General features: G+C 39.9%; 1 protein-coding gene across 1 annotated transcript in view; it reads left to right on the forward strand.

Annotated features, from left to right (window-relative positions):
• The window catches only part of sema4c (sema domain, immunoglobulin domain (Ig), transmembrane domain (TM) and short cytoplasmic domain, (semaphorin) 4C), a 110138-nt gene that overhangs the window by 76371 nt on the left and 18475 nt on the right, over positions 1-15292 (forward strand). The window contains exons 4-9 of the mRNA XM_008297656.1: positions 917-1071; positions 6551-6613; positions 9641-9739; positions 10087-10183; positions 10640-10759; positions 13441-13592. Coding sequence (XP_008295878.1) covers positions 917-1071; positions 6551-6613; positions 9641-9739; positions 10087-10183; positions 10640-10759; positions 13441-13592 — 686 coding nt within the window. The remainder of the gene's footprint in view (positions 1-916; positions 1072-6550; positions 6614-9640; positions 9740-10086; positions 10184-10639; positions 10760-13440; positions 13593-15292) is intronic.

Raw genomic sequence — 15292 nt, forward strand, 5'->3', positions numbered from 1 at the left:
AACATCTTATACCACAGTATTTTTCACACTATATCTGCAATATGCTGCCGTATAATAAGCTGTAAACACAACACTGTCAAATTAGCACTTTAACGAAGCTTATATTGCAAATGTGTTAGCCAGCACATATCTTTTTACACATTCAGTAGACACTGAGAAACCTTAACAATCCCTCGCGGTTGTGTTTTTTGCCACCTGGCTAATGTAAGTTAAACATTCACACTTTATAGCTCAGTTTTTGTTGTTTTTTTTCTTCATGAAGAGAAAAATGTGCTTCTTTAGCTGCTAAAAACTGTTCACCAGGTAGTTATTAACATTGTCTGTCAGCTGTGCGGTCCTGGGCTTTTTCACTGACTGGTTGCATCTCGACAAAACACTAATGAGAGCTTCAAGGGCGAACAAAAGCAGCTAAATTGCAAGCTGTGATACCAAAGGAACAAGCTAAAAGACATTAAAAGTTTGGAGAACAACCAAGTGTGGAGGTTCTGTGTAGGTTTGTCGCTTCAAGCAAAATCTTTCATTTCATGTGAATTAAAATGTTGATCAGCTTTAAAGACTTGATGGAGGTAGAATGCAGATGGACAGCTGGGACAGTTAACATTCATGAGCACATTCGTTGATGACAGCGTTAGAGCTCTCACAGGTAGTGACTCTGTGGAGCAACATCTGGAAGTTGTGTAATACGACGGAGTCTTAATAAAGAGATGTATGTGGATGATGCGAGGCTATAGGCGGTGGAGGGGGTGCGGCTTGGTGGTGTGAAGAAGATGAGACGTCAATGAATTTTAACAAGGAAAGTGTGAAATGTTCTTCTCAGGTTTTGTTCAGTCGTCTGTCCGCAGATCAGGAAGGCCGGAACAGCTACGTGTTACCGGCAGTGTAATGTAACGATGCATCCGTGTGTGTCTTCATCTAGATGTGTTGGACAGCATGGCAAGGTTCAGCATCCAGGGAGTGTTCAACTACAGCATGCTGACTCTGTCCGACCACGAGAGGGTTTTGTACATCGGAGCTCGGGAGGCGCTGTTCGCTCTGGACCCCAACGACATCAGCAGGCAGCTCCGGCCACAGGTAACACACACACACACACACACACACACACACACAACAACACTGTCTGTAGGATTTTTTTTTTTTCTTTCATCGTCGCTGAAGAGGATTAAAATATACAAAAGTTTAATTTGGACAAGGAAGGATTTCAAGAAAAATAATTACTGTCTGACTAACTGTCATTGGAAACACCCACACATTCTGAAAGGCTTTTGTGAAAGCGACGAATTGAATGATAACTCATAAGATTTAATATCACAAGGCTTCGTGATGGACAGTTCAGGAACAAAAAGCATCCTCCACACAAGCACAGCAGAGATAAACACACATTTCAAATACTTAATTTAAATGCCCCCCCAAATTCAATTAAGATATCAATTGTGATAGAATTATTATCGGAAGCCTTTAAATATTGCCGAGGTTTGGATAAGCAAGAAAAGGAAACATAAAATATCATCTCTGCCTTTGCCGTGCGTTTTTTTTTTTTTTTTGCTGTCTGTTAACTTTCTGACTGACCATATTGTATTAATTTTTTTTTTTTTGCCATCGTTCTGACTCAAGGACATCTAAGAACGCATTAAAAATATTCTGGCAGATATTAAAAGAACCTAATAGTGCACTAACAGGGTTGACTAAGTCTCAGTGGTTGTTGGGGCTTTTGTTGCTTGTATTTCTCCCTTTAACTCTGCACTCCTTCTACATGCCAATACTGCGCAAATGGTCCAGCAAATTAATATCTGCTCAAAATTAATTAAGTGTCCTCCTTTAAGGGTTCCTGATGTAATAAAATGTTTAAATTACTGCTGCTACCTAGGAGCCCCGTGCCTCCAGTCCATCAACACTTAGACACTTGCTTTTGTCTTGATACATACACACATGTGATATTTTAAAATATTTTTTACAGAAAACCATAAACTAAGGAGTTATAGAAGCTTTCAACCGATAGAGAATTGACAAATTGTAGTAAAACAATGAATGTTAATGATTGTAACTGAATATGAAAAGAAATTGGCTTCATAAATTTGCAGTTGTTGATGTACATAATCGGCTTGAACGTAAATAATGTAACGTGGATACGAGCACAGTGGCCGTGAACTTCAAAATAGCTTACCAGCTAAAACACATCAGTTATTGTTACAGTTTAGACTGGTACAGTTTACTATAGCTGTGTTTCCACACAGTGGCAACCTGTCACTTAGTAGATAAAACACAACTGCTTTGTTGTTTAATTTACTCTAAATAAGACCATAACGTACAAAACAAACATCATACTGTATTGAAGGAGACTTAAAACTAGGAATTGAGATCAAAAAGTCATTGGAAATATGTTAACTGAGGTAACTGCTAAAGTAAGAAGTTAGGTGATTTTGTCATAGACTTCTATACTTTGTAGCAGCTTTATGCAAGTGGAGGAGTCGCCCCCTGCTGGCTGTTAGAAAGAATGCTGGTTCAAGTCACTTCCATGTTGGCTTCACTTTACAGACCCAGAGGTTCTGTCCATCCTTTGAAAGCAGTCTCTGCTATTAATAGATATGTTTCACTGTGTACCAATGGTTGTAACTGGCCACTCTGTCTGTATTTGATACTGAAGAAACCTGACAACGCTTAAGTACTGTCAGAGGGAAATGAGCATTATTATGATGTTCAAGCCTCTATTTGTATTTTTTTGTTGGATTTATAAGCGAATACCAAAATGTTAATTCTTTATTTCAGAACAAATGCTTCATGGATTAGTTTGGCTCCATAAATGTAATCCATCTTGCATTAAGCCATAAAAAATCACCACAACTTGCTACAGAAACAAAGATGTTTTCACACTGATGTTGTCACAAATAAACTAAATCCATGTTAATCAGGGTATAGATGTTTACAATATTTCAGCTTTTCTATCTTTTGGACAGATGTTTTCTGGTGTTTTGCCAAGTTATTACTTTATTTGGAAAGTATTCCTGCTATCTCCCGCAGAAATCCTCCGACAGTAATAGTGTGAGTAAGCTGCCAGATATAAAGATCATAACGTTTCGCCGCTATTGGCTCCGATGTTTCACTTCTCTCAGCACAAACATATCCACTGCGAGCGCGTGGGAGCACACTCACATGCACGTACACTTGGCTTTGGCTCTGTTTCTCTGAGTTTATGATGCACTTATTCAATCATGGGGGTTTTTTTGGGTATTTTTTTTATTGTCCTCGTTTTAATTTGTGTATCTTGTTTTTCTGTGAAGCACTCTGGGGCAAACCTGTTTCTTAAAAGCGCTCGATAAATACCCTTGACTTGACTTACACATACAGAGATGCTAAACCCTCAGAGACTCAATCTGGTTTTGCTTTGCTCCCTCAATAATTGGTCCATATTGCAATCAATACAATTACAGCAATGCGATGGAGGTGTAGCGAGCAGCCCGCAGCGGTTTGGGGATTGCTATCTGATTTACTGCTGTAATGAGCAGTTATTAGATGCGCGCACACACACTCACACACACACATACACACACACTGTCGCACGCAGCTCAGCCACTGGCTGTTTGAGTGAGGGTTATGAGTCTTACAGTAATGATAAGACCACCTGTTGTCAGCCCCCAGCGTGCAATGTAGAGGAAAGCAGCCAACACAGAAAAATGACTGAGCAAGGACTAGGGAATAGTCCACCCCTTCCGTCACCATCTGCCCATCACTCTCTCACCCCTCCTCCCCCTTTCCTCCCTTTAACTGCTTCCCTTTTATTTCCGTGCTGCTGTCTTACTTGCTGTCTTTCTTCATTACTTTTGTGTCTGTCTTTTTCCCCTGGATATTTTCTAAGGCTGTTTTTTTTTTTTTTTTTTTCTCGGGATTTAGACTTTCTGGAGACAAGCAGCTCCCATTTGCGTTTGAAGTGCTTTGCTTATTATTATTTAGTCACGTTCTCTCCCCCCCCATGACGATGGTGGATTGTTTTATTTCATTTATTAATTTCCATTTATAAAATTTGCACCATTCATTCACCGGCTCACCCTGTTTCAACGTTTTAAAAAAGAACCCACTGCACAAGACTAGAATTATTCCTTTTGTCTTAATACGAGTAACTAATCACATTGCAGCTTCAAATTATGTTAAATTCAATTCACGTGCCTTATCTAAGTTCAACCGGCTCCCTGAGTTACTTGTGTTCTTTTTTTGTATATTTTCTAATGGGCAAAGCGTGGGCTGTGTCATTTGTGCTGCCGTAGTTGGAGATAAAACAGGAGAGATTTGCACGTGCCTCGCGAAATGCCGAAATCAAGTGGCCGTGTAATGGCGCCGGGATCCGTCCCAAAATAAATGTTTCTGCCGCATTTTCACTTTAACTGCACTTACTTTCATGTGGCCTATTTGTCACACAAAGACTCTAAGATGTATCTAAAGACACTAATGTGAAGAGAGTTGAAAAATTTCCCTAAGAGCTGTTACTTATTATTAGTGCAGTGCATTAATGTGATGTAGAGGACATTTATTTTGGCAGATGTATCTTTATAGCCCATTAGTTATCTACAGTGAGAGCTGCTGTACACATTGACTGATGCTACCTCCGCCTGACGTTATATTTAGCACAATACCTGATATGTGTGGAGCAAATGAAGAGTGAATTTCTTGGGCTGATTTCAAAGGATCCTTCAGGAGCACATTAGGAGTAACAATATACTGCTTTTCTTAATTTTAACTGGTCTTTCTTTAAAACTTGAAGTGCTATAGCTGAAACCACAGATCTTACAGGTGATATTTCACAGCCACTGATCCTAATGATTGATTCGGTTATTAAATCTTAACCACTGTAGCTCCATCACGTCTCCAGCGAACACAGGGACTCTCTGAAAATTAAACATTCAGTGGGTAGTGATGGTGAATGTATAGTGCATCTTTGTCTTGTCACTGATCTTGTATGTGCAATGTAGTTTTTTTTTTCCAATGAGATTCAAACTCTATTTTAGAAGAGGATCCTGTTATCAGGTTACAGACATCCAGGCATAAAACATTCAAAATGGGGTTTTACATAACGTCGGTGATCATGCAGGGCAACGTGAGTCAGTCAGAGCATGTACATCTGAACACATCTGCCTCCAAGTCACATAAAGTTTCTCAGAATTCATTTAGTGAGCTCAGCTCTTTAAGATTCAAGCAATTTTGGAACCGATTCCAGGCAAACGGAGCAGCTACTTAAACAGCCTTTTCGCCAATTCAGTACGAGCTCTGGGAACCGATAAGTCCTGGGAGTGAAGACAACAGCTTCTGATGCTTTTTTTTTGTGGTAAATATGGATCTGTAGATATGAAAGAAGCAGACCGTGAATAGTAGGTAGTCATCGAATGTGTATGTGTGTCATTTTGGCAGCCAACCAGGTGCATCGTTTTTTTTCTGTTCAACACCATTTAAAGCTACGATTGCTGTAATATATAATGTCTGCTTAGATTTGATAGTGCGGTCTCTCTATCTACCAGTACATTATATGGCAATAAGCCCATTGTTTGATTGCCTTTGGTTTAAATCCAGTCCAGTTTGTTTAGAATTTTGCTGCAGCTCTCTGCCTGTAATGACCAGTATAATTATTTTTAATGGTGTGGAAACCTCTTACAGTTCATACAGTTCTTACACAGTTCATACTTTGGACCTCTGACCACAGAGCAAAGTTCAGCCATGTGTTACGGACTCATTTAAAAAAGCTGCTACTGTAAATAACACCGAGCAGCAACGGTCATTGGTTAAACAAAGTATGAGAGTACAAAGAGTGTGAAAAGTATATGCGCTTCTCTTTTTTTTGTTTGCTTTCCTTTTCAGACGTTTCAGCAGAATTGTACCTTTTGTAGAATAAAAGCGTGTAGCCGGGGTTCTACAAGTGCGCTACAGTGCACTCCTCTCAGCTCGTCTTTGATCCTTTAAACAATGGTGTAATCATCAGAGAATTTTTCTGCAATAAAGACCTCGCAGTTTCCTGCACAGACTGTGTTTGATGAGGCCGATGCAGCAGCACCGCTGCCAGAGAACGAACCCGTCTCCACAGCGGAGCTTTTCCTCTTCGCCACCTGGGCAGATCAGACTATTTTAACTGTGCATTTAGTTCATGGCGAGCTGGTGTAACTTATGTTTCTGTAACCGTTTTGTATCTATTCAGTGGATCAAAACATGGTTCTGCTCTCATTAGTGCCTGTTATAGGTCATCTGTGGGATTTTTCTTTACGTTTTCAGTGCCAAAACATGTTCGGAAAAATGTACAGTTTCTTTGAGTCTGTGGTTGTTGCTGTAGTTACAGCAGCTAGCGGTCAAGAGTGCAGATTCTCTTGGCTGAGTTCAGCAAAATGGTACAAGGAAAGTGTGAAAATTCTTTGCGATGTGTTTAAAGGTGCAACTTATTAGAGACAAATGAGGTGATGTCATGTTCTATTTGCAGTGTGTATTATATTTATACAGTGTGTTGCATATTACTTATGGGCGACAGGCAGACAACAGCTGTCGGCACAGGACATCACATCTGTCTCTGTCTCTTCTCCAGATCGACTGGCCGGCTCCGCAGGATAAGAAGAGGGAGTGCGTTGCCAAAGGGAAGAACAACCAGGTAACGTGGAGTGTGACGGTTGTTGGGGTGACCTGCCTCACTCAAGGGCAGCACGGTCGTTGTTTCTCAGACAGTCATTTCTAAGAGCAGACGAATATTACTCTCTGCGCTACTCACTCTATTACAGTTTGTCAAGTCAGTCTGATGTTTCAAACTGGAAACCTTCCAGTCATTACATTAGCACACGGTGAAGTGCATCTTCCAGGCAGAGCTAGAATCAGCAAATTTTTAAGGTGGTTCGATTCCGTATGTGTTTTCCGTCCGAAGCAACAAAAGGTTGATGGAATTTTGCTCCAAAAAGGATGAGATTTGATGTTTGGTTGCAATACGATACATTAGAACAGGATATTTCTTTAGACTTAACACATTACATTAAAAGCACTATAATTATCTTGTATCATGATACAAGTAAAGTGTAGTTTCCCATAATGGTATAGGACAATGGTTATAGTTTTAGGATTGATTTACACCTAATTTATGCATCACAATATTAACTTAGAGTATAAATATAGTTTAAAGGAATTTTGGGAACACAAAGTATTCACTTTTTTTACTGAGAATTAAATGAGAAAACCAGGACTGAGACTGTTACTTGCTGCTTTCAGATACAATTACAGGTATCTGTTAAAAGTCTAGGTTACCTCAACATCAAATATTTAAAATAAAGAGGAAAGAAAAGAAATGTCAGTAAGAAGACTTTAACTTCAGTTCATTCTGTAATGTGCATGGCAGGGGAAAAAGTACACTAACAAAGTCCCATAACACAAAAATATAACAATATTTACAGTAAAATAAGAATGTTGGTGAGCACTCGCCTGTCTGATATAAAGAGATCTATACAATGTCATTTACTGTTAGATCCTGACCAGTCTTGTCTCTATGTCAGGGATCATTTCTGTATTTAAGTAGCCTAATTAATAAGTGTTGTGCATGAATGCATACAACTCTCTCACTTTGTAGACGCTCCGTATGGATCCTGCTGCTGTCTGATGCTGCGGTTATTTAATAAACGTGGAGCAAAGACTCACACGAACAGATGGAAGCAACAAACTAAACTTCAGATCCTATTAATGTTGTGTCAAACGTTGCATTCCTTAAGTCTCAATGGCCTGATACAGAGTCTTGATCATTGCAATAAAGTTGTTGTGACATTGCAGAGCAAAGTGAATTTAGCAAATCTCACTATAAAGGAGCTTTGTATGTCAGCTAAAGGCGAGAAACCTGTCTTTGACATCCACTGCAAAGTTTATGGACCAGTGGAAGTGTTAACCTGCAGCTGGTTAACTTAGCTTAGCAAGAAGACTGGAAACTGGGAGCAAAGAGCTGGCTTTGTCCTGTTTTACTTTGGAGTCATAGTTAAGTCACCGTGAATAATTCAGGACATAAGCCCTGTAAAACTTTGCATTGTTGCTCTTTGTTTTTTGTATGGATTAAACAAACAACACGTTAATTAGCTTTAGAGGAGATGACAGGCTACTCCCCCCAGTTTCCAGTCTTCATATTAAGTCAAGCTACAAGCTATCGCCCTTAGCTTTAACAAATGACTCTGCAAGAAGCTATTCCTTTAATATATGCATTTGTGCATTGGTGCATTTGCAATGATCTGCAAATGATGTAGCACAGTCAAACAGGCAATCACATAAAAAATGGAACAAATGTCATGAGGGTGCCCCACTTTTTCCAAATATTTTATGATGGAATTTAACAGGAGTAGCTCTTTGTAATTCACCGTCCTCCAGTTCATCCTTAATGGTACATTTGTAAACACAGAACGTGAATTGGCGCCAGGCAGCTCCACATTTTACTGTCAGCAAGAGTTTCTCCCTGCCTTGCCTGCATAATGTACATTTGCGAGAAGTCTTGTTTAATATTTTATAGAAACACACAGAGCTCTTGGAAATGGAGCTAAAACTTCACAACAGTAACTTTGGATGTGGTTTTTAAGGGGGGGGGGGTGATAGTTCATGGGAGTGCAGCAGCAGCAGCACTTAAACTGAATCTGCCTCCAACTGACGTACTACATGTTGAGAAATTATATATATGTATAACTGGAGCTTTAATAGGACTCTGGTGACTTCAAGTAGTCATTAAAAGTTCATACATGTTCAGATTTGATAAAAAATTGATGGCCTTTTCACTGTGTGATTCCTAAAATGCAGAGTGATGGACTGCAATCAGGATGGCTGCACAAAACATTTATCTATTCTTCTTAATTTACTCCGTGCATGTATTTTAGTCCAGAGACAAAAGTATTTGGCAGTGATTACATAGAGTACAGAAACAGAAATTTACTTGTTATGCTAAAATAAGCATATGGTGTTTACTAAGCCCTTCGTTAATTTAATGGCTCGCCTTTTTTATGGGATGTTGTAGTCGTGGGCTTGAAAGAGGTCTGTCTACCAGACACATCTCACCCTGATTATTCCCAGTGATTGCAGGAGCTGTAAAACTGAATTTTTAAACATCGCATCGCTCATAATATAGCCTTGAGATACAGATATTGTTTTGCCACTACTTCAATGGCAACAGCGACTGGATGCGCTGAATTATTCATTCCTCTTGTATGCATCATGTGTGAGCATCTGTTTCCATTTCCATTCAAAGAGCTCCATTCTTCATCACAGTGCAGACATTAAAGGGCACTTGCCATAAAACACTGCATAAATTATTCTGTTAATTATATACTTATCCTTTGAAAGAAACTATCTGTCACTTTATTGTTCAGTTTAAAGCTTATTCAGATAATGTGTCACAACATCGTCTGTGAAGTGATGTCCTCAATAGGACACTGAACACTTGTGTTTAAGTTGACTGATGTCATACACTTAAGTAAAAATAAAAGTAGGCTCATTTCACATATTACAAATGCACAGATATTATCAGCAAACATGATCCAGTTTCAAGGTTAGTGAGGCTTTTCCGGGGATTGAAGATTTTAAAGATCTCGCAACAAAACTAAATCTCTAAGCATGTGTGAGCCAACTGACCAGGACAGCATTCTAATAATTCCTCCTCGCGTCCTTACAGACCGAGTGCTTCAACTACATTCGTTTCCTGCAGAGCTACAACCACACGCACCTCTACACCTGTGGCACGTATGCCTTCCAGCCCAAATGCACTTACGTGGTAAGTATTCATGTCTGTGTGTTTCCCTGGATAGTGAGCAAGCCAATGCTGACAGTGTCAACTTGAGATGGCTGCCACCTGACCTGCGGCTAAGACCACTGTGTGACAAAATAAAAATAAATGCAATGGAAAATGAGTATCCCACGCAGGGTAAGCTGAATGTGTGAAGGCTTGTATGTGTGTGTGTGTGCATGTGACACTGATGCGATCGGACAACAGGGTGAGAGGTGAAGATATGGTCCCTGTAACAGACAGACAGAGCTTGCAGCTCAGCCATGTGGGTCATAATACATACTGACTACAAACCACCTGTGTTTCTCATCGAGTGAACCTGTGTGTGCTTGCAGAACGCAGATTATTTTACCCTCAACACTGCAGCCCTGGAAGACGGAAAGGGCAAATGCCCATATGACCCTGCCAAGGGGCACACTGGCCTGATAGTGGGTAAGTCTATATATGCATAAATCTGTATGTGAAAAGAAAAACAAGTCTTTAGTTGGACGTCCAGTAACATCTATTATCAACAAAAAACACACCAGCAGCCCCTGTTGTTCCACCTCAACAGTTTGTATACCGAAGTAACCAGACCCACGTTTTTAGGGCTCTAAAAGAAGCATAAAATGTCCATCAAATCTCCACAAACTGCTCCTGCAGAATTTCCCATCTGTTTCGTAGCCGTACGATCGCACTGAGAGTCCACAAGTCCAATTTAACTTTGTATGCTGCGTTCGCTTCACCATGGACAGCTTCACCGAACCTACAGGCACCCATTCTCCGTCCTCTTTGTGTTTCCCCGCTGAACCACTGACCTTCTCTCATTGTAAGCCCGTACAATTGTGGCTTAAAAAAAAAAACACACAAAAAAAGAATTAAACTAAAGCTTGCATTTTGTTGGTGCAGATAAGGAGCTGTACTCAGCAACACTCAACAACTTCCTGGGTACGGAGCCAGTCATTCTGAGGAACCTGGGCCAACAGCACTACAGCATGAAGAGCGAATACTTGCCTGCCTGGCTCAATGGTAAGTGAAAAAGAGGACATGAGAAGGATAAAGAAGAAAGACGTGGCAAGCCTGCCAAGTGAGAGACAGGGAGAGAAGGAAAGAAATGGGATAGAAAGAGCAAATAACACCAGGAAATAGGTGCATTTTTTATCTTTTTACAATTGACCGTTAGCCTCCACCATCTTGTTACGAACGCTACACCTGTCAGGCTTTGTGTGTGTTCTGGGTAGACCACAATGATAATTTGTTACTCAAAATCTATTATTTAAACAATTGGTATATTTCCAGAGAAGTAAACAGCAGCAGGCTTTGATTTCTAGCTAACAGCCATTGATTTTGGTGCCTTAATGACAGCTGTTACTAACAGATTCATTAGCTTCCTACCGAAACCTAGCTAATTATACTAAACAAAACCGAAAAGCTATGTCTCTATTTGACTTTTTAATCTTTTCAGCTGTTTTTTTTTTTCTTTTTTATGTGAACTGTGCAATGGGTCTTAAATATGCACTAAAACACACACAAGCGCAACAACAATGGTAAAAAAAAGTTAAGCGAAAAATGTTAGCTTCCTCGCCAGTTAATGGTGCATGTAAATGTGTCACAAATAAGGAATTCTAAAAAATGTAAATTGTTTTTCCTAACATAGCTCATATTGGGGGCTTACTACAGACAAAAAAAAAACATTTAATAACTTAAAACAACACAGAACATAGATTTCAGCCTTATTCTTTGTATTTTCAAACTATGCAAGCAAAATGGCTTTGATGATTTGTTAAAAATGTAACGCTGTCTTAGTTAACAGGCAACTAGTTATATGCTCTTCACTGGTAACTAAACTGTTTAACTAGTTATATGCTCTTCAGTGGTAACTACACTGTTTAACTAGTTATATGCTCTTCACTGGTAGCTACACTGTTTAACTAGTTATATGCTCTTCACTGGTAACTACACTGTTTAACTAGTAGCAGCTTACCACTGTAGGGAACAGTCTTGGATATAAAAGTATGGAAGCAGAATTTGACTATCTGCAATTAAAGTTACCAGTATAATCATAATTTTAACAAGTCATAATTACAAGATGACTGATAAGATTTTCTTTAATTCAAAATATCGCTAAGATAATTTTCCACTGATCATAGTAGTAGTTGCAGATGTTTTTCATTCAGGCATATATGTAAGTTAACTGTTACTGTACATCCCGTCAGTTCAATTCAATCCAAGTTTATTTGTATAGTGCAAATTTACAACATATGTCATCTCATAGCATGGAACAGATTTAACACTTTAAACTCAATAACACACACAGCAACATATCTGACTAACACATATCATTTTCAGCATCTTACTGATATTCATTTTAATTTTTCCATACCATAGTTAAACTAGTGTTACCTTAATTTCATGATAGGACAGTCACTCAACTTTATGTTAATTTAAAAGAAGAGTTACTTACAGTGTAATATCAAATTCAACATGCTTATGAGAGTAGATGTTGCTTAATTTTGGCATTTCTTTATTTGCAGAATCCAAAAGCTGCACAAAAATCATTGTTTTCACAGGAAAGGGTCAAAACATTTTGAGTATAAGTTGACCCAGGGGCCAATCTGTAGTTGCAGTGAGCTGAGGAAAGTTTTAGCATATCAGTTGTAAAGCTGTTTTCTGTAGTTTAGATTGAGAAGAAACAAAAATGTTTACGAAAAAAATCCAACTCTTCAATTTTCTTTCCTCCCCAAATCACTGTGATACTGAAAAATCAAATATGTATGCAAAAAAAACAACATCAACAGTAGAGGTTGATAACGTTGGCTCCTGCTTAACCAAGATTCATTAGAAAAATATGGTGCAGAAACATGCGAAAGAACAAGCGAAAGAGAAATGAGTCGCAGGAAATGAAGTGCAGGCCTCAGCTACAGCAGAGGATCGTTATCTTCTGGTGGGGGGGGCGAGAAATGAAGGGGAGTGAAGAGGATGAAGTCACAGCAGGAAAAATGGGTGATGAAAGAACAGACATTAGGATTGGCGATGAAAAGATAGAAGGAGAGGTGAGGGGAATGGAGAGATGAGCGGGAGGAAGGAGGAACATACAGATGAGGCAGAGGCTTGGACCGACGTGTCCGCTTATTATTCATGCTGATACAAAGCTGTTATTAAAAACTAGACCTGCAATGAAGCTGGCCTCACCTTAATTTAAGCGGTTCCTGACCAGCCTGAAAGCATTTAATTGGTCTGGGTTTCGCTGGAGAGTTGTCACTATGATGAGTTAAAATGCTGCTTCAGAGTATTTTATAATGAAAGGACCAGTCCATCTGGGGAAACACTGTATGCTTGTAATTTCACAAAATACTTTTGCATAAAAATGGTTGAATTTAAAGCCCCCAGCTGTCTGAGTCCAAAAATGTCTGCCTTTAAAAAAAGAAACATATCATTCACAACCTAATGAGGGCTGGATACAGAGAGAATCTCAGACAGACAGCAGTGACTGGAGGATGTGAAAAACACAAAATGGATCACTAATAGGGAGCACTGCAGAGACACAGAGCGAGAAATGACTGGAGAAGAGGTGAGGCGAAGGAGAGTGACGAAAAAAAATAGACAATGAGAAGAGGCGGTAGGGAATGAGATGGAGGTGTCAGTCTTGTGCGTGTGTGTGCAAACACACCTGATACTACAGTTGTGTGTGTGTGTGTGTGTGTGTGCAGAGCCGGACTTTGTGGGTTCAGCCCTGGTGAGAGAGAGCCTCGGCAGCAAAGAGGGGGACGACGACAAGATCTACTTCTTCTTCAGCGAGCGGGCCTTGGAGATGGACTGTGACACGGAGCTGACGGTGGCCCGAGTGGCTCGAGTCTGCAAGGTAACGCTTCACGTGATAGTCAGTGCCGATCCCAGAACTGATTCAATTAAGAACAGCCTCAACCTTGCTCCGCGTCAGTGGGTGTTTATTAATGGGGAAAGCACAAACTAATTCAAACAGTAATCAATCTGCAAGTGACTATGAGTGCGCAGGGACAGATTGGACTGCGGAATCATAGTTTTCATGTACACTGGGCTGGAAATCGGCTGTTTTTTTTTGTTTTTTTTAATTTTCTCCAGCTGTTTTGGCAGCTGTTTCTGAGCACTTAGTAATGTATGGGCCGTATGTGCGAACAGTTTTGTGTTTGCAGACTTCAACAGGAGATGCCCATGTAAGGAAGCAACTAGTGGAGTTGGTTTAGTTATAATGTAATGTGGACTGAATTTAAATGTAGGCTGATAAAGCACAACGTTAAAACCACCTGACTTAGATTGTGTAGATCGTCCTCATGCTGCCAGACAACTCTGACCCTTCGTGACATGGACACGGGGCTTCTGGGTGGGTCCTGTGGTGTCCCGTGGGTTCTGTCAGCTGTAGGGTAGGTTCTCCATAGATCAGGCTTGTTCTGGTGCATCTCATGGATACTTAGGGCCCGTTTACACGGAGCAAAAACGGTGATGTTTCAATGCGTTTGGGCCTTTGGTTTACACGTCACTGAAAACGATCATATCTGAAAACTCTGGGCAAAGTGAAGATTTGGAAAAGCTCCGTCTCTACGTTTGCATGTAGACAGGAGGAGATGGATTTTAACGTCACAGTATGCGACAAAAGCGTCATCAGCACCATATGTGTGCGACCCATGTTTACAGTTTGGCTTCTGTGATAGAAATGGATGCTGTCAAAGCAGTGCTTGCTTTTACATTTATGCTAACCACATTTCGGAGAAGCTCCACTTCTCTGTCAGTCCAAACAAACGACCCTTGTGCCATTATCATTGAAGTAACAGGAAGTAATTCGTGCCATTCATTGTTGTGTTTTTATTCCAGGATTCTGATTAGCTAGCATGGCTTTATGCTTCTCGTTACACTGCCCCCTATAGGTTTGGCATGCTCATAGCAGCTCTTAATGACGTGTTTATGCAGGTTTGTGTAAACGAAGATTTTTTTGAAAACCTGAACAATGTTATTTTTGAGAACACAGATCGGTTTTTGTAAATACCTGGGTATGTGTAAACGTGGCCTTAGTCACATGGGATGCAAGGAGTCTTTGTCGTGTTCCTAGAGCAGCTTCTAAGCAATTTTTTTGGTGTTGCGAGGGGCTGCTGCCTCCCTGCAGTTGATAAATCACACTCTAAATAGGCTGACATTACATACAAAGCTAACTACATAGAATGCCGCTTTATTTTTAAGGACAACTCAAACAATGCTTGCTCTGTTTTAAATTGTATTTTATGCATGCTTATGTAAGTGGTGCAAACTGCCAAAACTAAGAGCTCTCAACTTTGGAGATGGCTGAAAGAGATCCAGCTGTTTACTTAAAGGTAGATGTACTATTGCTCAAGAGGGCTTTTTTTCCACTTGTAGACTCACTATTGTTCACATTTTGCTGAACTTCTATCAAACTGACCTTCAGAGTTAAATGAAACTGCACTTCTCTGTCCGTGTGCCACAGCGGAAGATACTTTCAAGTTCTGTTATACACAAATTAAGGAACTAAAAAGAAATGCAGAGAATGTTATAAATCAGAGTAAAGGAAAAAGA

This window comes from Stegastes partitus, unplaced genomic scaffold, assembly GCF_000690725.1.
Source record: "Stegastes partitus isolate 25-593 unplaced genomic scaffold, Stegastes_partitus-1.0.2 Scaffold26, whole genome shotgun sequence".
In the NCBI taxonomy this organism is placed as follows: Eukaryota; Metazoa; Chordata; class Actinopteri; family Pomacentridae; genus Stegastes; species Stegastes partitus.